The sequence below is a fragment of the Abramis brama genome (assembly GCF_963993115.1).
Source record: "Abramis brama genome assembly, chromosome: 8".
In the NCBI taxonomy this organism is placed as follows: Eukaryota; Metazoa; Chordata; class Actinopteri; order Cypriniformes; family Leuciscidae; genus Abramis; species Abramis brama.
In genome coordinates this window covers 16,197,866-16,221,543 of record NC_139970.1, presented here as the reverse complement: position 1 = coordinate 16,221,543, position 23,678 = coordinate 16,197,866, and the positions used below count along the sequence as shown (strand labels likewise).

At 38.4% G+C, this 23,678-nt stretch overlaps 2 protein-coding genes across 4 annotated transcripts; both read right to left on the bottom strand.

Moving 5' to 3' along the window:
- Window positions 1-279: 279 nt before the first annotated feature.
- LOC311088146 (uncharacterized protein) lies at window positions 280-1,078 on the bottom strand (the record flags this gene model as incomplete). Its single annotated transcript, XM_084121836.1, has 3 exons — window positions 280-514; window positions 641-804; window positions 1,058-1,078. 3 exons carry the CDS (start codon window positions 1,076-1,078, stop codon window positions 280-282), a joined length of 420 nt encoding a protein of 139 aa, XP_083977962.1.
- A 2,290-nt stretch (window positions 1,079-3,368) lies between these two features.
- Window positions 3,369-22,605, bottom strand: slain1a (SLAIN motif family, member 1a). 3 transcript variants are annotated; one of them, XM_084123291.1, is made up of 10 exons: window positions 22,457-22,605; window positions 21,994-22,379; window positions 20,617-20,753; window positions 17,714-17,842; window positions 16,608-16,706; window positions 13,203-13,352; window positions 12,604-12,936; window positions 7,961-8,140; window positions 6,635-6,914; window positions 3,369-4,160 (listed from the first exon to the last, which is right to left on the bottom strand). In XM_084123291.1, exons 1-10 carry the CDS (start codon window positions 22,502-22,504, stop codon window positions 4,085-4,087), a joined length of 1,818 nt encoding a protein of 605 aa, XP_083979417.1. In that variant the 5' UTR covers window positions 22,505-22,605; the 3' UTR covers window positions 3,369-4,084. The 3 variants fall into 3 exon arrangements, with proteins under 3 accessions (XP_083979417.1, XP_083979419.1, XP_083979418.1); XM_084123292.1 differs by lacking the exon at window positions 17,714-17,842 and having other exon boundaries at window positions 3,371-4,160; window positions 22,457-22,602; XM_084123293.1 differs by lacking the exon at window positions 17,714-17,842 and having other exon boundaries at window positions 21,994-22,516.
- Between the last annotated feature and the right edge of the window lie 1,073 nt (window positions 22,606-23,678).

Sequence of the window (23,678 nt, the reverse complement as noted above, 5' to 3'; positions counted from 1 at the left end):
ATTTTCAAATACTTTTTTGCCTCAAATCAAAGTTTTTAGTGTTGTGATTCACCTCATAGCTGATTTTCTTGATTCATGGCTTATAACAAAGACTTTTTAAATATCCCTACAGGAAATGGAAAAAAAAATACTTTTGGAAAAAGGCACTCTATAGCATTTATGATGAAAAATATTTCATTAAATTTAAAGAATACAAATTTAGATTAAAAATTTCACTAAGTGAAGGGAATTTTCACTAGTAGTTTCAGACTTTTAGCTCACATTAATTTCTTTGCCATTTTAGTTATAACTGCGATTAAGCACATTTATCCTTCTCAAGGCATCTTTGTTGTCTATGGTCTTATGGACGGTAATGATGAAGGGGAAGGCAGAGGGCAGCTCGACTCTGCGGCTGAGCTTTTGGTGACCCCAGTGCAGGCAGCGCAGTCTCTCGGCCAGGTCACGACGGCCCGCACGCTCAAGACCGTCCTGCAGAAGCTTGGTTTTGTTCGGTTTGTCCCAGGAACGCTCATACCTATCAATCATTAGAGGTACCACTACTTAATAACACAATGACTCTCAACTTTAATAATAAGGGCTCATTTAAAAACATGAATTAACAGTTAGCCTACATTTAACAGTGTGTTAGATTAATACACACCATGATTCCAGCATTCTCTGAGCCTGGACCCTCTTTTCTTTAGATGTTGCATGAAACTGTCTGACTTCATTTCTGGTGAATCCAAGTTCAAATGCTAGAACGTTCCATTCAAACCCCAACTGCTTAGCAATCTCCTGCACGGATTTCATATTGATCACAGCATCCTAAAGGACAAAGAATAGTATGCATGGACATGGAGACATATTATGGGGGGGGGGGGGGTTAATTTGAAAAGTTTTTTGGTTTAAAAGTTCGTTTAATTTTACATTTAAGTACTGAGTAATATTTATTAGGGATTAGGGTGTGGTTTAGTTGGATGTAATTATGATAATTACAATAGTAATTACATGTAACATGCGTAACAAGGACACTGTAAAATAAAGTGTTAGGCTACCCAATAGTGTAGAGATGACTCACCTCTTGTGCTTTGTTTGGCATTTTATCCACTTATCCAAGAATTCTAGTTGGTTCCACAGGCAAGAAACAAGTGCTACAATGCAAAGTGTGTCAGAACAGTACCATCTAATGTCTCTCTACATTTGACTTAAATGAGTTATTAGTGAAATTCAAATACTAATTCAATTCACAATCCAAATACTCTATTTAAAACACTGACAAATTTGCGCTGTTGTTGCATATAGACGTCAATGTGATTGCAGTGGTCAGTGGTTGTCATAGGGACTGTCCAACACAAATCTGCCTGGTTAAAAATTAAAACATCACATAGTCCACTCAAGGTTTTACATTAAGAATTCATTCATTAGAATGTAAAGTGAGTGTAACCTTAAAAATTATTTAAGAATTCCTTCTCAGTTTAGCATTTAAGCTCATGTAGACGATAAGGTGACACAAGTGAAAATGATATTTTTAAATATAATAGAGTTTCACAGAAAAGTTCATCATGAATTTTTTCTGATATTTATGGTTTGATGAAACACGTTACAGCAATACACGCTGGGGTCGAAAGGAACAACTGACTTCCAAAGGAAATCACTCCTTACTGTTCTGAAAGAGAAAATAAACTAAGATATGTGATCATAAGATGTACTGTGTGCAAACTAATTAATTTCATGTCAAAGGATGTCATAATAAGTCCAAAAGTATGCTCTGGGTTCGGGCCAAATTCCAGGGTCTGAGCTCTGTCCTTGGACAAATACACGCCAAATACACATATTTTATAATATATCTGATTATACTATGTAAGTGTGAACTCATGAATACATTTTTTCTGGAAACTTTTTACTTTAACTTCACTACATTTGAAAGACAAATATCGTACTTTTTAATCGAGTACAATTCTGTCAAGGTCCTTGAGTAGAAAGTAGTAACGTCAGTCAGGGGATGATTTTGGTTGCAGGGGTTGGAAAATAAAGTCGGTTTGACGTCAGAACCCGACTGATGTTGGTTTCTGACGTCAACTTGATTTTCATTTTTAACCACAATACAACATCTGTCCAACATTGGAGATTAATGTCAATCTGGCATTGGATTCTGACATCAACCTGATTTTCATTTTCAACGTTGGGTTTGGTCTTCTAAATGCGAATTTTTTCATTGTTTTGGAGCACACTAGCTTATAGATAACAGTAAGGCTAACATATTCATACTAAAAGTAAAAAAACTTTAAATAGGGCACCATTTGAGGGAACTGCCTTTTTGGTGTCCGTAACCATTGTGGACGTTATTGAGTGCACTTATTTAATCTCACATTCAATCCCACTACTGGAACTGTGCTCTAGAAATAAATTTGATATTGATATGGGGGTAGGTATAGGCATAGATTCAGAGGCATAAGGTACTGTAAGTATTACATACACCAGTGCAACAATAATAAAACAATGCATTGACATTTACTTTTTACTTTTGATACTTCTGTACTTTTACTTAAATAAAAATCGGTCTTTACAACTTTTACTTGTAACAGAGTAATATTTGACCAGTAGTATCTGTAGCCTACTTTCACTCAAGTAGGGAAGTTGTGTTCTTTGTCCACCTCTGATTACATGAAGAAATAGAAAAAACTGAGACAGACTAAATCCACAACGTCTCCAAGACGCTTGAAGAAACAGTAAAACAGAATCGGCTGTTTCAGTCATTTTTCATGTCAGCTTATTACTTTTCAAGCTAAACACATAAGAATATTCAGGTTGAATGTTTGGATCCAAACACAAGAGAGCAGCAGAGCATCACTTACAGTGCAGTAAAGCAACGCTCTGCTGCTCTCTTGTGTTTGGATCCAAACATTCAACCTGAGTTTAACCTGAAAAGCTAAATGAAAAAGCATCACTGAAAAAATAACACATCTGACGATTTATAACAATAACAGTTCAACGAATACAATTTAAATTTTATAAAATAAAATATAAAATAAAAACTGCATGCTGCAGTTAATGATTCAGTGATGCAATTTCCATGTATCTTTTCAGATAATGTGTGTCTTTAAGTGTCTCTTTAAAGAAATATTGTATCATATATTATTTTTAAAGAGACGAATGATATTGTCTCATTTAACAAGAAATAGGTTAATTTGTCAGTATGGGCCAAACCCCAAAACACACCAGCCCATATCTCCTAAATGATTAAATTAATTTATCTTCTTTTGCAAACTTTTTTGTCAGATGCATTAAAGATGAAATAAAAAAAACCTCAAAGATTCTCTTGAATATCATATTTCAGTTCCTTATTACTGACAACCTCTTTTCAAAGTACAGTGCGAAATATTATATTTCAGTTCAAAAGCCTTTTATTCAACATTGGAAAACATAACATCCATTCCCTTCCATCATAAACCTGTTCTTTAAAAAAAAAAGAGAAACAAATGTTACTATTTGATGTGCAAATGTCTTCTCCACAGTGCTCTATATCATGAGCATCATGTAAACATACAATCTGGAATGGCTGCCCTTTACTCTAGGCTGCATTTGTACTTCTAAATACAGTGTTTTACAGTCCATTTAGTCTGCTTTTACAAACGCATCAGATCACTTGAATATTTCTCTTGCCAGATGTTGGAAAAAAATTTACAACATTATAAAAAGTAATGCAACTTGCACAACAGAAAGCTATCTGGTACGACTCTGGCACTACTGGTTATCTAATGTAATAATGCAAGTTAACAGTAAAAGTGCTATTTGAGAGACAGCAAATGACTTATGCTTATTAAATCAATATTGTTCATTTAATGTTCATATCTAATTAATAATATCATTTCAAAATTGGTTTCAGTGGCTAAAAAAATTGTGCTGCAGTTAGGCAAATGCACGTAAACACTTGTATGCATAATGCTCTGGGTTTCAGCCATCAGGCATATTGCAGTGGTGCTGTATTGCATTTATTTCAACTTTGAATCACTTGAAGTTATTTTACATCCACTTAAGATCTAAAAGCAACAGGTGTGCCCAGCCAGCTGGGCCTGAATCATTTAAGGTCAGTGTGCAGAGCAGTTTAATAGCAGCCGTCCCTCCAACTCCCGTCACGCAGGGCGCTCAGAGCAGACACACTCTTCGGCGGGGTCAGAAAACTGCAACGACAGTGACTCGGGATGATGACAGCAATACTTCAGAGGATACATTATAGTGCATTTAAAATAACTAATCTAACATTTTCCAATAAAGATCAGTTTGTTACCATCACAAACTAACAATGAAAAACAATTTTTACAGCATGTACTATTTTTTTTGAATGACCCGAATATAAAAGTTTGGGATCGGTAATCATTTTTTTAAAAGTCTCTTATGCTCAGCAAGGCTGGATATATTGAGCAAACATACAGTAAAAACAGTAATATTATTATAATTTAAATACATTTTAAAATGTAATTTATTCCTGTGATGCAAAGCTGAATTTTCAGCATCATTACTCCAGACTTCAGTGTCACATGATCCTTCAGAAATCATTCTGATATGATGATTTGCTGCTCAAGAAACATTTCTTAATGTTGAAAATAGTTGTGCTGCTGAATATTTTTGTGGAAACTGTGATGCACAGGATTCTTTTGAAGAACAGAAAGTTCTTTATTTATTGGCAATAAAAATATTTTATTAGACATTCATTAAAAATGTCTATACTATCACTTTTGATCAATTGAATGCATCCTTGCTAAAACAACAACAACTTAATGACCCAGTTTGGGGTAATGCAGATAAAATTGAAGATTGAACTTTCTTGAAATGTATTTTAAAGTGTTACCTATATATTTAATATTTTACATTTCCAGCTGCATGTTAGTAAATTGAATATTTCCAGTTCTAAGAATTAGTAATTCCTGTCAGTATTTTAGATCTGTCAAGTGATACATTTTATGGTGATATGCTGATTAAAATTGGAATTTAATGCAATTACAATATTTGCTCAATATAAAAGCCTTCCAATGAAAATAATTCAAAGTCTTTACATTATTGTGGCAGGCAAATAAATCACTGAATTACAAAAAGTGACTTCAAAAGTCAATATGTTGTTTGTTTTATGTCCACATCATTAAACATATGCCTATCAATAGTCTGCAGTCAAAAGCAATTCATTTCGCAATACAATTTTTCAAATTGTCTGAAGTTGAGCGGTGGCTACATTTGCTTAAGTCAGTGGTTCTCAACCTTTTTTGGGCCAGCCCTATCTATTATCCAGGTCCCTTATTAGCTTTACTAGATATATTTATGGAGATGAGAAATAAAACCCCGCTTTCGATGTTACGGAAAGGCCGAAGCTGATCGGTTGGTTTTTGTCACATGACCTGCTGTGCGCTTGCAGCATTCTGAAAAGTTGAGATGTTTTCAACATTTCGCGTCGCTTCTATTATATCGAATTTGCACGTGCATAAAACAGTCCCTGACTGGTTTGAGTTGGCACTCGGCACCGCTGCGGAGTAACGTTAGCACAGTACCTGCACAGTACCAAGACGCCTGCAATTTTGTTTATATTCCGCTAGAGCGGCAAAAGTTACAGACTGCAGCTTTCATATATAATAACAGATTTGATTTCACTGAACAGTGGGAATATTATTATCATAGTTTCCCAGAGAGCAAAAAAGTAATCTGAAGTAGAAATTAGCCTATATATCAGTGTATGTCAGTGTTAAAGAAATGCAACGGTTACAATTTTGACATTCAAAATTAAATTATGTGGCTTATCGCAAATAGCAGCCAATCAGCAAGGAGCAGCCAAAAAATGCAACGGTTACAAATTTGACATTCAAAATTTAATTATGTGGCTTATCGCAAATAGCAGCCAATCAGCGAGGAGCAGCCAAAAAATGCAACGGTTACAAATTTGACATTCAAAATTTAATCAACAGCAGCTGTACATTAACAGAACATTAACAGGGAAAAAGCAGAATTTGCATTTTTCAAAATTGATTAGAAAATTAGTGTGATCCCTGTGCTTGATGTTTTTCTGCTAATTTCTTTACTGCGGGTTGCAGAGACGTTAGTTTCAGCCGTAGTGTGCCTGAGACATGCAAGTCCAAGCGATTGCGGTACTTAGATTACATGTGGATGTGACAAGAATAAAAGCATATGAACAATTCAATTATTATTGTATTATTAATTTTTTTATTTTGCTGTCAGCGCTGAACCTATTTTTGAGCACGTGAATGCTGATTCTTGTCAGTGCTGGTCTATGACTGGAAAAATGATAGAGTCGTTGCAAAAGAAACGATAGGCTACATAGCTTACATGTCACATTAAACTGGCAGATTTTAGAATGTTGTAGGCAATTATTTTGCAAGTAATTGCATGTTTAATCTTGTCTTGCCTGGATCTTTGGTGTAAACTCGTGAACGGCCCCCCATGAACACCTGAACGCCCCCCTTTCAAAAATCTTGCTTCCAACGCCCCCCGTTGTTCTCTTCACGCCCCCGTTGAGAACCACTAGCTCAAGTGAATATGAAAAGTGGTAATTAACAGAAATGTTTAACAGTAAAACACCTGTCCTCTTTGGAATTGCTAAAGTTATATAAAGCAACGACAAGAAGCCCACAAGAAAATTGTAAATGATTACCTGCGTACGGGCTGGCCAATTTTACTGCGTGTGGCCCCACTTGCCCCAACAAAGGAAGCAGGTCGAGGTAGAGCGCTGCGACTGGAGGAGGGGGTGCTGGGTTTGCTGGGGTGGGGGATATTACTGCTGGAGAGACAGTTGAGACTAACAGAGGAAGGCATCGTGGTAGAACTCTGTATCGTAGGGCTCACGTACGCTGTGGCTTTCAGAGGTGGCCGTGATGTCAATGAGAAGTTGCCCACGCTCTGAACTCTCTGCTGTAACTGGCCAGGAGGGGGAACTGAAATTCAACAGAGAGCAAAATTTGATGATTAGTGTGATATAATCCACTACAAGATTAATATCATCATATTTAATAGAATGTTTTGACAGTGTTAGTTTACGGTGGCCGAGAGAGCTCAACGCGCTGCAACTGAAGAAAACACATGCAAATAGAAAAACAATCGCAAATTAAGAAAACATCTTCATCAGTTTCACAACACATGTGTGCTCCAAATACTCACAACACAACCAAATACAGAAAACCGCTGCAAAAGTTCACAACACAACCAAATACAGAAACGCACTGCAAATAACACAGACCTCAACGGAAATGTTTCCAGGGGACCCCAATAAGTGATGAACCCGGCTGAGACATGCTTATTGCTCGTGAGCATCCCTATGCCCTACTCCCTTCGAAGGGCAGAGCCCTTGTAGAGGGCACTTTATGCGTTAAATATGCATTATATATCTGTGTGTGAGTGTCTCAACTTTAAAACTTGCCTTCTCATCTTTGGACCCTGCATCTAACATTTCTTTTGAAACTTATTTAAACATAACACGACAAAATGTGTACTATGTAACTAATGTATAGATTAATATCTTACCCTGATGTTCTTTTTCTCTATTTTTTTAACTCACTGTTAACTCTTCTTTTCTCATTTGTATTCTGATGACACTGAACATATTACAGTAATACATTTTGTATATTGTATACAAAGTTATGTGTCATAAACATGTCATCTCTGTATGTTTTGCAACAAGAAAAATAAAATAAAAAGTAGACTGAGCTATAAGCATGTCCCAGATGGGTTCGTCACTTATTGGGGTCCCCTGGAAACATTTCTGTTGTGTTCTGTGCTATTTGCAGCGTGTTTCTGTGTTTGGTTGTGTTGCGAATTTTTGCAGCGCATTTCTGTATTTGGTTGTGTTGTGAGTATTTGGAGCACACATGTGTTGTAAAACTGAAGAAGATGTTTTCTTAATTTGCGGGTGTTTTTTCTATTTGCATGTGTTTTCTTCAGTTGCAGCGTGTTGAGCTCTCTCGGCCACCGTAGTTAGTCTTACTTGCAGACTGTATCTTGGTCAAAACATTGTGGGAATCAAAACTCTGACTGTTTCGGAGTAACGAAAAAGATGAGGATGATGTGGCGATGTGACCAGTCGGAGCAGAAACATTAGGCACGCCAATGACACTGGGAGTGCTGGGGGCTCGAATGAGGTTTGGCATGCTTCTCCGTAGCTTGTCTGAAAAAAGAAAAACATCACATGATGAAACATGCAATCTAGTATGAATAGTCTACATAAGTATAATCTATAGCTGTTGTTCTCAACCAATGGGCAGTTCTCAACCAAAGGAGTATTCGAAATAAACAGTCTTTAATAAATCCAACAAAAAACACGCAGGAGATATCAAGAGTAAGAGTATAACAAAACCACATAAAGATGATACCGGACAATGAAACTAAATGAACAGAGGGTTTAAATACACAGGGATAATTAACATAACCAGAAACATGTGCATAACTCAATCAAAAAACATGGAGACAAACTAGCAAAGGGAACACATGCAAACGAAACAGAACACGGTAAAAAGGAAGCCAAAACTGAACATACACAGTTGGACAGTGGGGGATCTTCGAGTCAAAAAACTTGAGAACCACTAGCTTATAATGAAATTTAAAATGAGCTAAAACAGCTAAAAAACAAAACATTTCATATTTTAATTAATTTCCTAAACTGCTGTCATTTTAATTTAAGAACCAGGGTTTCCACAGTCATGGAAAACCTGGATACTCTCTATAAAACAGTTTTAAAAGTTTGATTTACTGACCTGAAAAATTCATGGAAATGTCTATAATGAATATGCCATCTTTAAAATATTTTATCAAGCAGAAATTGTTATTTGTGAATAATACAAAAATATATATATCCTTTATCATGAAGGTCTGGGAATGTTATGTAAATGCATTGTTCGTAAAACGTGTAAAACACATTCAGTTCACCTGGAATTAATTATTTTAAATTATTTTAATATATTGCTACTAGTTTCTGTAATTAAGAAGTATTTGTATCAGCTTTGTCATAACAGAAAAAAAAAAAAATTTGCCTACATGGTGATCTTTGAATAATGTCTTGGAGTCAAAACATTTGAGAACCATATGTCAATAGTTTTATTTTTTCCAGTGATATATTATTGCAAATACATAAACAGACAATATTGATATTTATTGAATTTATTTTATTATCTCAGTTGTTGATTATTAAAGCTTCAGCTAAGAAAAACAATCAATGTTTCAACAAGATGAACACTGAAATATTCCAATATTAATATATTATTATCAGTCTGCAAATCAGTTTACTTTCTCTATGGACTAGTTAGTTACCCAAACATGTCTGCCTCTTATCGTTTTAAGTTCTCTCCCAGCCAGCTCTTTGTGTCTCTGTCCAGTTTGCTCTGTGTTTATCCTGGAACTGTTTATCCTGTTTATGATCCTGGTTTGCTGCCTGCTATTATGCCTTTTGATTACAGAATGCTGAATTATCCCTGTGTTATTGTTCTGCCATGCCGTTACCGACCGCTGCCTGTTTGACTACTCTGTTTACTCTAAACAAGCTTCAAATGTGTCCTCTCTCGTATGGTTCTGAGGCAACAGGCAACAGGCTTTCCAGCTTCCCACTGAATTGTCTGCCCAAGTCATCATTTTGGCCACCCATCAACAACAACTTAACCATTTGACAACACTTACGGAAGAGCTGGTGAGAACGCCTCAGCCCACCTGCATCATCGGCCTCAGATCCCACTACCCGATACCCATGGGACCATTTTCTGACATTACTGCCATTAACGCCAAACAGGAGAAGTATGACGGTAATCCAACTAAATCCAAGGTGCTTTTAATGCAGTTCTCAATGTTCCTGGGACAAAAACCTTTATTGTATCCCACTGACGACAGTCAAGTCTCATTTGTTTGTTCCTCAGGAGGGCACTGGATTGGGCCACAGCAGTTTGGTTTTCCCAACCTTCGAAAACTTTCTTTCACACTTCTGCAAAGTATTCAAACATCCAGCGGGATGCCTGGTGGCCGAGGATCAACTGCTTAGTCAGCGACAGGTAAGAACCACCGCACGGGAATACTCACTCATATTCCACACTCTGGCAACCCAAATAGTGTGGGAGGATGACACACTGAAACTGCTTTTCCGCAAAGGACTGACCCCTGAATTACAATCCGAGCTTGCAGGCTGGGACGAAACCAAAAACCTGGATCAAATCATTGACTTGGCCATTCATTTAGAAAATCTGATTCATTCCGGTTGATCCCCTCGGGTATCACCAGCATCAGTAATGGCAAGTATGGTAAGAGCATTCACTTCCTCTCTTCCTGTTACATCAAGTATTTTGGTACCAGAAACTTTGAAGTTTGCAACCAGTCTGTTAGACATTGATGCATCAAACACAGGGACTGGGATGATTCTGTCACAACAACATGGCACACCAGCTAAGCTGTACCCTTGTGCTTTCTCCTCCTGGAACTGACTGCGGCTGAGCATAATTATGATGTGGACGACAGAGACCTTCTGGCGGCTTTCAAGGAATGGCGGCATTGGCTGGAAACAGCCAGACGCCCATTCCTGGTACTAACTGACCAAAGGAACGTCAAGTACCTTGACTAAAATACTAAATCCCAGGCAAACTAGATGGCCATTGTTCTTCACTTGATTCCAATTCAAAATTACGTACCACCCAGGCACCAAGAATACAATGGCAGACGCTCTCTCCCGCCAATACGATCACACCACTCAAGAACACTCAACTGATCCCATTCTCCCTCCTGCGATCATTCTCGCCCCAGTTCAATGAGATACTATGGATATTATTCAGACTCAAATGTTAGAACCTGCTCATCCAGAGTGTCCACCGGGAAAGACTAATGTACCATCTCTTCACTCATCTCCGGCCATCCCAGTATCACTGCCATGCTATGACTACTACAGAATCGATTCTGTTGGGATACCCGAAATGCTGACACAACCATGGTCATGAACAATTGTGTCAGTTGTGCCACCTCCAAACCTTCCAGACAACCACCTGTGGGGCTGCTACCCTCTCTCTACACCTCAACGACCATGGTCACACATTTTCATCAACTTGGTAACAGATCTGTAACACAACCCTATTTACTGTAAGCAGTAGATTCTATAAGGCCTGACAACTAATCCCTAAATACCGAAGCTCCCCACAGCACTTGAAACAGCGATACAACTCTTCCACTCTTATCATCCAATTCTGCGGACTACCAGACGACATTGTCTTGGGCCGTATCCAGATCAGATGGTGGACCTGCGCCTAGACACGACCACAACGCATCCCTGAAGTGTCAGCAGAGGTTGTGTCAACTAGACTCTCCCCTGTGAAGGCCTCATCGACATGACAGCCATCGGCACTGATCCTCAACAAACCCGTCTCCATACCGGCGTGATGACTCCGATCTTCAACCAGATGTAACTGGATAATATTCTGATTGTTCCAATCCAATCTGACTTCTGACCTATAATGCTGCCTGAATCATAATCATACACTCTTCGTTCGTTTCTCCCAAGGTTTTTTCTCCATTCTGCCACCTGATGGAGTTTTGGGTCCTTGCCTTTTTCGCCTTTGTCACTTTTTTTCACCATTGTTGCCATTGGCTTTTGGCTTGCTTAGTTGGGGACATTGGACCTTCTGCCAGAACAACCAATCAGACTAGAGCCGATACCTACCATGGGCAGAATATGTGCAAAATTCTGTGCAGAAACCATCCACAGGTCTCACCCCAAGTGTGTTGGGTTTCCAACCTCCATTGTTTCTATGGTCAGAAGAACCCTTAGAGGTGCTATGGCCCAGAGGAACAGTCTTGGGTAAACACTGAGAAGATCCTTGACCCAGCACTAAGCATGGATTTTCACCAGAACCATCCTGACTGACCTGTTTCGAGACCACGAGGTAGACCCAGCCATCCTACGCCTCCTCGCATCAGGAGCCGCGGGGAGGGTGGCTCTGTTACAAATACGGTATCTGAAGCTCTTCCTGATGACCACCAGAGGGCACCCTCTATCGAATATTGACTTCCCTTTCTCACTACATTTCCCACAATTCTCCTCCCAACCTGGCCTGCGTACTGTAGCCTATCTAGGATAATATTTATGTACTGAACTAAAAATGCTCCATGTGAAGTCTTGTTCTTGCCATGGCTGACAATTCTGACCATTTCCTGACTGTATTGTGTATCTGGTTTGCTTTATCTTGGACTGTTTATCCTGTTTATGATTGTTTCGCTGCCTGCCCATTTACCTTGCTTCGTCTGCCTGGATTACTGTTGTTTGCTGCCTGCCCTGACTATTTCCTGTCTTGTGATAACTGATTGCTGTATTATCCCTGTGTTATTGTTCTTCCATACCGTTACCAACCACTTGCCTGTTTGACTACTCTGTTTACTCTAATAAAGCTGCAAATGGATCCTCACCAGGATGGTTCTGAGCCGTCATTACAAAAGAAAAGGAAGGATTATACCACACATAAAGGAACATGAAACTTAAACTAAACAATGAAACTTAATATTGCTTTAATAGTTTGTAATCTTACCTAAAATTGAGTTCTTACATATTGAATTCCTAGTGTTAACTGTATATTTTCACTCTACACTTCATAAGACCTTGTGTTGTCTGACCTGTGTTTGCTCTATAACTCTGGGGCTCTGCGGTACTGGAGCTGTGGTTGGGCATGTGGAGCTGCTGGTAGGACAGGCTGTTGAGGTACTGAGGAGTGGAGGGGCTGCGTCGGCAGTCTTTCATGCTGGAGAGGTTCTGTGAGTGGGACGTGCTGCGCTGCATGGAGGCCGTACGGAAGAGTCGAGGCTGTGGAGAGGACAGCTGATCGTACTCTTCCTCTTCCTCCAGCTCAGCCTCGCTCCTCATGCTTCTACGTGCACCTGCGTGTACCGAAAAACTGGCACTACGCCGTGTGGCCGTGGCAGCAGTGGTCGCGTACTCCTGACGTAGACCTAAACACAAACATGCGTCAATGTGTTTTTCCATGAAGCACCTTGACTATGAAATACTTTTTTCCAGTTCCAAGCCGCACTTTTAGACTACCGATGTATCAAAATGTTATCTAAATCACTGCATGCTCGTTCCATGGAAAAATATGGGTTAGGAATAACATGAGGATATATTGACAATAGTATTTTTTTAATGTTGTGAAACTGAAATAGAGTCAAGACTTTTAAATAACATCCTCCCACTACATGATGTATTAAAGTAGACATACTCTCCTCCTGCAGTCGGGCCATGACCTCCACATCAGTCATGTCCTGAATCTTATAGCTCATAGAGATGGAGTCCTCCTCCAGCTCAGAGGCACTGAGCTCACTGTCTATGGAAGACTGAGGACTGAGAGGCCGTTGCTGATGACTATTACCTTAAAAGGAGAAATGGAGAATTCAATCTCGCGTACATATACACTACTGTTCACAAGTTTGCAGTCAGTTAGATTTTATTTTGACAGAAAATAATACTTTTATTCAGAAATAATGCATTAAATTGATCAAAAGTGACAGTAAAGACTTAAATAATTATACAAAAATAAACAGTTTCAAATAAATCCATTTCTTTTGAACTTTCTATTCATCAAAGAATCTTGAAAGAAGTATAATAATATTAAGCAGCACAACTGTTCTCTACATTGATAATAATGAGAAATGTTTCTTGAGCACCAAATCAGCATTTAGAATGATTTCCAAAGGATCATTTGACACTGAAGACACAAGAATAATAAATTACATTTTAAAATATATTAAAATAGAAAACGTTTCGGGTTACTTGACTGTAACCCTGTTCCTTGAAAAAGCGTAAACGAGATGCTGCGCTTGATTTTAATAATTATTTTTGTGTATAATTTTTTTGGTAATTTTGTCTGAAGAATGTCCTGAACACGCCCTCAGTGAGGCAATGAAGCATGAAGCATCTCGTTCCCGCTTTTTCAGGGAACAGGGTTACAGTCAAGAAACGTTCCCTTTCAAAAGCTACTCTCAATGCTGTGATTTATTTTAAGTGCTATGGGAATGAGAATACCAAAGCTGCCACACTGGAAGTGTCTGGACCCCTCAAGGTTGTGTAGTGTGTGCGCACAAACACGAGAAAGGCCTCAGACAGGAGCTTGGGATGTCAACTCAAGGACATGAGTCCTTAAAGGGACACTTCACCCATTTGCATTAAGCTTTATATCATTAGAAACCATATTTTTGGACGGGAGAAATACGGATTTCAGTGTTGCGTCATTCTAAGCAGGAAGTCCCATATCTCTGTAGAGGTGTTGAGACTAAAAACACTCGTTCCTCATTTTTCCAGGGAGTGGGACCCACTCACGCTACAGACCTATTACAGATCAGTGGGTGGGACTTCACTTGCAGAAACTAAAAGCAATATCTGCCATCTTGTTTGGAAGCTAAGCTAACGGGCGCTGTGGAGCCAGATGTGAAGTTACGACAATGGCGAAAGGTACTCAATATGATATGGAAGAAGAGGATTTCGAAAGTCTGATGCTCGAATCAGATGTTCGTGGCTACTTTTACAAGCTGCAATATAGCGAAGAGCAGCTGAGGCTGATGGAGGAACAGGAGGCGACTGCTGTGGCTTCTGCAGCCGAGGCAGAAGACCTGCCTGTCGCGGACGAGGAGTCCTGGGGCGGACTGGTGGTGCCTGTGCTCTCACTGTGCACCTACGGACACAGAGATAGAGTCCGTCTGCTGCAAAGAATTTCAACAATGCCAATTTCTCCTGGACGAAATCTTAATCAGACGAGGATATGGACGTTTGTGTTGTGAACTGGATTAGTGGGAGTGGCGTGCGGAGCTGTGCAATGTGGTGCATTGTGGGAGTTGTTGTCTTCCATAAAAATGCTTTCTGTCTTTCCTTGGTCAAGAAGGCACCAAATTCTAAATTTATGTTACATTTCGACTACATATTTTACCCACTTTCAATAAAGTTTAATGTTCCCACGGGTTGAAATGCTCCTTTAAGTAACATGAACATGCAAACTATAGAATCTAATAAATGTGTGCGGAGGACCAGCCTGCTGCATCACATACTTGCTGCAAGGGGGCGCCTCTTGCCCCTGGTAGAGTGAGCCCTAACACCTAGAGGCGAAGCTTGACCGCATGCCTCATAGGCTAGGGCGATGGCATCCCTCACCCAATGCCTCATAGTCTGCTTTGTGGCGGCCGCCCCCGGTTACGGCCCCCATAACAAATGAACAGCTGCTCTGAATTACCCCACTGGCTAGTGCGGTGGACGCATATCTGAAGAGCTGCAAAGTCTAAGCAGGATGGTGAAACCAAGCCTGCAAATCTCCCAAATATCTTTAGTGACAAGATAGCCATAAGAAAAACCTTAAAACCTTAATCTTTAGAGTCAGAAGCTTGACCGGCGCTAACTCTAATGGTTCAAATGTGTTGTCGACTAGCCCATCAAGGACCATGGCTAAGTCCCATGAGGGAACTTTGACTCTTACGGGAGGCCTCAGTCACCTAGGTCCACAAATAAAGCGGGCGATCATAGAGTGTTTCTCCTCTGAAACCCTGTCAATTAGAGAGTGGCAAGCTGAAATGGTGGCCACAAATAGAGTAGCAGGACATGTGTCTGCTGACAGCTTTTCCTGCAGAAACTCCAGCACTGAAACAATCTGGCAGTGGACTGGGTTTGCATGATGTATAGCACACCACCTTTAAAAGACGCGCCACTCCAGGGTGTACATTCTTCTGGTGGAGGGAGCCCTAGCACTCAAAACGGTCTCTATTACATCCGCTGGATGTCCAGCATCTCTAAGTCCAGCATCTTAACCCCCTCAGAGGCCAAACATGAAGGTTCCATAGCTCCATATTCCCCTGTGCCTGAGACAGGAGATCTCTCTTGTTCGGTATCGCCCAAAGCCGTCCAGGAGAGATATTAGGCGCTATCAGCAAGAGGCAAGACCCTTGTTGACGGACCTTCGGCAGGACTCCCAGGAGCAGAGCCAACGGTGGAAACACGTATAGACATGTCTTGGGCCATCCAGGGGGGCTGGAGGAGTCAGCGAGAAGTAAAGGGGACATTGCGCTGTTTCTTAGTGAAGAGGTCCACCTCTGCTTTGTAATATCTTTCCCAGATCTGACTGACCACATCAGGATGAGCTTCCAATCCCCGTGTGCGACCTCCCATCTGGACAACAGATCGCGGGAAGAGCGAGCCTGCGCAGCCTGGAGTGGAGCACTTTGATGGAGAAGACTTCACAGTGCTCACACTATTTGTCCTCGAGGGCTGACACAGCGTGATGCTCCCCCAGACACAATGCAGTTCTGAAGACAAAAGAACCTGATGAGCGCACCTGTCACATGTCTATTTATAGCCTCTGACCGATGACGTCATCATCAGAGGTTATTGAAGCCAAATTCTTTGGCGTGTTTGCCACACGTGTTCACAACTAGTCAAACGAACACGTTTTCCCAGAGCACTTAAAATCAAGCGCATTCAGCCTTGGTCAGCATAAGAGACTTCTTTCAAAAACCTTAAAAAAATCTTACCAACCCCAAACTTATGGTAGTGTAAATACTGTACAAACACAAGAGTCCAAATACAGCATTGGAGAAGTGATGTGTATAATTAGTGGAGCATGATAGCTGATCTTGGTCATGCTTACTGTGTGTAGCCGTGTGATAGAGGAATGTGGGAGATCTTTCAGTTAGGCTTAAGCAGTTCCTCCCCATGAGAGACATCTGATGGTTTGGTGAAGGTGGATCTGTGTCAGAAGAGAGATGATAGATCAAAAAAAACTATGAAAATATGATCCAGACTAAATTTAATTTTGCATGCTTAACAATTTCGGTACTATGTTGAGTCGCCACTTGCTGTCAAAAGTAAAATCTGTGTAAAATTTTAGAACTGCTGATCTAAATCTATACATCTAGTCCAACCAGAATCATCTGTAGACCTTCTGCAACAAAGCATTGAAATCAGATCTTTGTTTCATGGAACATATGCTGCAATGGTCGTTTCCAGACACCATGAGGTCATCACTACTGATCATTGATGTCTCACATTTCACATGGCTTGAAAAAACGCTGAGCTGGCTGAAGTAAATGAAACCTGATGCCTGAAAAAATCATTATGTTCTTTCTCAGCTATTCTTCTATTTCATTTTTCTAAACTACCTAGTTTACAACAACTTCAACAACTACGTTTTTTTGTATATTTTATATCAAAAAGTATATTTGCACTTGCAGATAATATATTAATGAAATACAAGATCAATTAAGAGTACTTACAGATAGTACACTTTTGAATTTAAAGTATATTTTAAATAAGTTTTAATAATCTTTTGTCATGCTTTAAAAAAGTATTATTTTAATGTGTTGACTAACACCTGTACTTGATTATAATTTTAACTGTAGTGTGTTTTTCGATATTACATTGAAAGGTAATATATTGTAAATGTACTAAATAGCAACTTTTTATCATTACAAATGTGTAATTACAAATATATTTAAATACATGACCTATGTATATTATGTATATGTATATTATAAGTATATTTTATTTTACACTCAGCAGTAGCATGCAATTAAGTATGCTAAAGTGTACTTCTTTTTCACAAGGGACTGTATAATACACAGTACAATCTTTGTGGTTTATCAGGCATAGACTACAGTACCTCTGTTAGCAGTTAGAGATAATGAGAGAAAGCATCAACAAATATTAATGAAAAGCTGTTTCCAACTGTTAGAATGAGTGAGGCACACGAGTTACCTGTTTGCTCAGTTAGTGCAGGTTTAGTAAAGTGTTTAGAACAGCTGCTTAAAGAAGAGACTCCATCTATAGGACTGTACAGAACGTTTGAGGACCCACAGCCCGAGAGGACCCCTCTCCATCTTTTGGCTAATTGAAAAAGGGAAGTGCAATTAATAAATAAAAAAACATCACACACAACAACATTTATATATATTAAAAGAATGGTTAGTGTAATATTTTAAATAAGAATAATGTGAATACATGTTTCGATTGCAGCACTATATGGGTATTGGGTTTTTAAATGTCATTGTGAGTTATGAGTGGGTGAGTGGGTCGTTCCAAACCCGTAAGACTTTTGTTCATCTTCGGAAACAAATGATGATCTTTTAGATGAATCTGAGAGATTTCTGTCCCTCCATTGACAGCTACACAACTATCACTCTGACCCTTCAAAAAGCCCCTTCGGAAAACTAACTGAGTTTAGTCCAAGAGACACGATCGCTTTACATGATAACCAGATTTAATTTAGGCTTTTATTCACATAAAAACATTCATCAACTCACATATCAGTTGTGGTAAGCGGAAGCTCAAGCATGTTCTATTGACGTGCGAGAACCAATGAGGTTCAGTCTCGTGTTACGTTATTTAAAGCGTCAAAGTTGTAGTTGCGTAGCTGTCAATGGAGAGACAGAAAGATTTTGTTAAAAATATCTTCATTGTGTTCTGAAGATGAAAAAAGTCTTATAAGTTTGGAACAACATGAGGCTGAGAAATTAAAGACAGAATTTTCATTTTTGGGTGAACTAACCCTTAAATGCTTTCCACTGAGGCCATATTAAATATTAGAAAGTTTTTCTTTAAAAAAAAAAAAGAATCTCTATAAACCAAATGGGGTCCACATTGATCATATATAAAAAAAAAGGTATTATTTTCATTAAAGCCAAAAATAAACAGTAAAAAAAAATATAACTAATTTCTGACTATTAAAAAAAGTAACTAAGACATCTTTCCAAATCTCTCATTTTGGGACAAACTCTTCAGTAACACTTTACAATAAGGTTTCAAAAGTTAAAATTAGTTAATTACATAATACATTATTAACATTAACTAACAATAAACAATACAGTATTTAATAATATTTGCTAGTGTTAATTTGAACCTTTAATAATACATTTTTCAAATAAAAGGTTGCATCTGTTAAAGGAACACTCCACCGTTTTTTGAAATAGGGCTTATTCACCTTCTTTCCTACAATTTAGATAGGTGGGCAAATGCATTTTTGTCTCAGTGCATGCATTGTTTTAGTTTGACAGGGTCGGCGCTAGCTTAGCTTAGCATAATGAATGGAATCCTTTGTTGCCAGCTAGCATGTCCTGAGTAAAAGTGATATATATATAAAAAAACAACAACACCTAATTACTTCTTGTGGCCTGCGTATTCACAACAAGTACAAATAGCGATGCAGATTAACACTAGGCGATTTCCTAGGCAGATATTGACTTATATATTAAGGACTATATTAGGGGGAAGCACAGGCGAAGCACTGCTACTTGGGCGTGATATCTCTGCGCCCAAGTAGCAGTGCTTCGCCTGTGCTTCCCCCTAATATAGTCCCAAATCAATATATGCCTAGGAAATCGCCTAGTGTTAATCTGCATCGCTATTTGTACTCGTTGTAAATACGCAGGCCACAAGAAGTAATTAGGTGGGGGTTTTTTTTTTATATATCACTTTTACTCAGGACATGCTAGCTGGCAACAAAGGATTCCATTCATTATGCTAAGCTAAGCTAGCGCCGACCCTGTCAAACTAAAACAATGCATGCACTGAGACAAAAATGCATTTGCCCACCTATCTAAATTGTAGGAAAGAAGGTGAATAAGCCCTATTTAAAAAACGGTGGAGTGTTCCTTTAACATTACTTAAAGCACTGTGAACTAACATGAACAAACAACAATTGTATTTTTACTAATTAACATGTTAGCTAAACCATTAACTAATGTTAACAAATGAGACCTGTTAACAATGTTAATGCTAACAATGTTAACAAATGAGATTGTAAAGTGTTATCAACTCTTCCCTTAAAAGATTGAAAATTAGTAGAATGAATTATTGTTAGTCAAGCGAACCACAGTACTTTTGCATACCTTAACAATTAGGCTTTCCCAGATCGCATAAAAACAAGCATTCATGGCTACAAAAACAAAGGTTTTCAGAGGCCGCCAGAACAAAGATGTATTCATGACCCCGTTTGCAGAGAGCCAAGCTTACTGAATCTGGCCTTTCAAAAGCCTTTCAGAGCGCCGCAACTCCACAACACACATCTCTGTATATGCACCTCATACATCATTTATGTACGGACTGATCCAAAGGAATAATTTATACAAAAACATTTCACAACATCTCCAGGACAGTCTCAAATCTGTGTTAGCTAGTGCTGATTCTACAGGCAGGTTTTATTGAGGAATTGTTTCTATGGATACCATCCCCTCAAGCAGCTTAACTGAACTACACATGTACTGAAAACTTAAGGTTATCTATTCACACTTTAGCCACTCAAACACTGCATGGCTAATTTTATGTCTAGTCTTATTAATTTTTTTTAGGGTTCTATTAAAAAACATGTTCTTCACTGAAGCTTTTTCAAGTAGGCTGATTAACAGTTAACACGCCCCCATCTTCCACTGTTCTTTGTGTACAATTTTCTACCATTAAATTGCTTATGTATCTGTATTATATCAGCCATCTCCATTAAAAAGCTATAATGGTCAATCACTGTAAGTAACTAAAAACTTCAAGCTCATAAACAATTTCTATACCACTGACATTTCAGAAATGACTTCTTATTCATGGGAATGGTGGAAGACCAAAACTGGGAATGTGACTACTATGTCATTTCCTACATCACTTGTTGTTGGTACCTTGGTCCAGTTTGTAGCACAAGGAGCGTTTGGCTAACTCCACCTCTGGTCTGGGGTTGTCCAGCACATGTCTACACCACTGAAGAGGACTGAGGAGAAGATGAGGAAACAGCTTTGCTTTTGAAGACACGTACAACCTGGTGATATAAAAACTGGGTCAAAACATTACAATCTGGACTTTTGCAAACAATCATTATTGTATTGTTTTCTAGATTGTCCATGGATTTTATCATTAACCTAATAATATTTGTATTAGTTCAGCTGATTAAAAGGTGGGATACATAGGGATATAAGACCATCTGCTAAATCTTATAGTCACTTGTCTGAGAGGGACAATAAGGGATCATCTGAAAAATCTCTATCTAAAAAAAAAAGATCTCATTTATTAAAAAAGTGTTCTACTAACTATTTTGCAAGAATAAATTTGTATAGGTCTAGATTTTTATTGAGGATGTGAATGATGTTTAATTGACTTGATAATTATTAAACAATTCTGTGAATGTCCATTATGATTATTGGTTTTCATGAAAATGTAACACTGAATAAGAGTTTCAGCACATAAATGTGAAAGGATGCTTTTAGTAAATATTTCAATCTTTATCAATACCCTGCGCCATGAACACATGACTTTTTTTACATTTAATATTTTTGTCAGTACAAATTATAAAATCAGCATAACTTGTATGACCTGTACGAACACAGAAGTGTGCTTCAAGTCTGGGACCACTAGTTTTATTTATTTCTTCTTTTTTGCATATTTTAAAGTTAATACTGTATTTGTCATTACAAAATATGTTATAAGCATAACTTGAAATGTATCACATTAACACAAAATGATTAAGAATTTTGTGTTTTAGTATTTGGTTTGTCTAGAAATTGTGTTGGCTTCATTATTTCAAGGTTTAAGTTACAGTTTTGGCTCCTATATTTTGATGTGATCTCCAACATCCGATTCCCAACGTAATAGTGTTGCAATTATGATTAATGTCCCATCCTATCACAAACAGATATCAGATTTTGTCAGTTTTTATTTCTCTGTATAATGCACAGGTTTAAATTAGACTACTTTTTACCATTTTTTATGAAATAATTCAAACAAAACAGTCAAATATCCATGCACCTGTGCACTTCACATTTAGAAGACAAATTGTCTCAAGTAAAACATGGAACATTTTCACATCACCAGATGCAACAGCAAGCCAATCTCCTACTAATGAAGATATTCCCCCATACAATGGACCTGGACACATATTCTATGGTGACATTTCATGTGAACTGAATTTAAGGGATAACAAAGAGCATGCGACGCAGAAAATCAAATCGAATCCTTCCAGAATTACACTATTGTATACTTAGCAAATAATACAGCATCAGTACCAGCTATAATCAGACTCTCCATCGATGGGAAGAACAATATGAAGGTCTAATATTTCCACCTCATCCAGTACAGTAGCATCATCCTCATCAGCACCAGTCACTGACTGCGGATGAAAATACGGGTAGTGCTCATCCGATAGTCCAAAAGACGGAGAATATGAGGGTGAAGCGCAGTGATTCCCGGTGTCTGGGCCAGCCGGAGCAGCGGGACAGGCCGATGCCGGAGCTGGTAACCCACGGGCGCTTGAGGTGCAGTTGTTCGCAGCGTTTGCTCTCGTCCTGAGCTGCTCGTTCTGCCTCTCCAGTTTTCTCACGAGCTCTTGAAGCTTTTTCACCTCCAGTTCTGCGTTCATCATCTTACTGTTGCCATTGACGTCCGCCATCATCTGCGGGTTGAAAAATAGTCCGTCCATTGAGGAGAAAAGCATATGAACAGTAGTAAGATGGTGGCGGTGTTGTTTACCCTGTGTGCCCAGTCTCGCACTGCTTTCAGACGGGTTACATGCTTCATTCAGATGCTGATGTGCTGATCATGCTTCTGTCTCCTCCCCCTCAGTTCAAAACACAACACACACGGCCACCACATTACCAGGCAAAACACCAGTCACAATGCCTAGGCTCTTTGCCATCCTTTCTTTCATTCAGATGACGACAAACAGTAAAATGGTTGCATTTGGAGTGCCATGTTCTATTCTATTCTATTCTATTCTATTCTATTCTATTCTATTCTATTCTGTTCTGTTCTGTTCTGTTATATTATATTCTGTTCTATTCTATTCCTTACCTGAACTAGAGGTATTAATCTCATTATATACACTAGGCTATAGTGTTCAAAGCCATTAAGGTAATTACTTTTTTATTTATTTAAGTAATTTAAACTTTTATTGAGTAAGGATGCATTAAACTGATTCTTCAAAATTCTTTTGAACTTTCTGTTCATCAAGGAATCCTGAAAAAAAAGTATCAAAGTTTCCACAGAAACATTAAGCAGCACAACTGTTTTCAACATTGATAATAAAAAGAAATGTTTCTTGAGCAGCAAATCAGCATTAGAATGATTTCTGAAGGATTATGTGACAGTGAAGGCTGAAGTAATGATGCTGAAAATACAGCTTTGCATCACAGGACTAGATTACATTTTAAAATATATTCAAATAGAAAACAGTTATCTTACATTTTAATAATATTTCACCATATTACTGTGTTTTTACTGTATTTTTGATCATATAAATGCAGCCTTGTTGAGCATAAGAGACAAAACCATTTTCAATCTCATTGTCTCATTTTCAAAAACATTTTAAAACATCTTTAAAACACTCAATATCAATTTCAATCCTGTTAATCTTTGTAAAATCTCTAAACTTACAAAAGTCAATCCATTAATGGCGTCATCCCCCAGGACATGCACTTTTTAATTGACACCATTTTTGGTGGGAAAACTACACCACAAGTACTAATTGATTTAAAGCATTCTGTGGTGTTTTGATGTTTAGTTGGTTCGTCTTCCTCTAAAACATTCCACGTTTGACAAAATTATAGATATCTGGATATTAACATTTTAAAAGACACTGTTATTATTCAAAAGATTAAATAACATCAAAATGAACTTCAAGTTGACCCTCTCATGTAAGCAGACTCTCTCAGTATTTCACTGAGCAATGGCTAAGTTTAGCTCTTTATTTGTA

What these genes read in the sequence shown, in the direction of transcription:
- slain1a (XM_084123291.1), bottom strand. Translation starts at nt 22,504, where the DNA reads ATGAAGCATGTAACCCGTCTGAAAGCAGTGCGAGACTGGGCACACAGG. An exon ending in TGCGAGACTGGGCACACAGG is followed by an intron (nt 22,380 to 22,456) that starts GTAAACAACACC and finishes TTCAACCCGCAG; the next exon opens with ATGATGGCGGACGTCAATGG. An exon ending in TGCACTAACTGAGCAAACAG is followed by an intron (nt 16,707 to 17,713) that starts GTAACTCGTGTG and finishes CTTCTGACACAG; the next exon opens with ATCCACCTTCACCAAACCAT.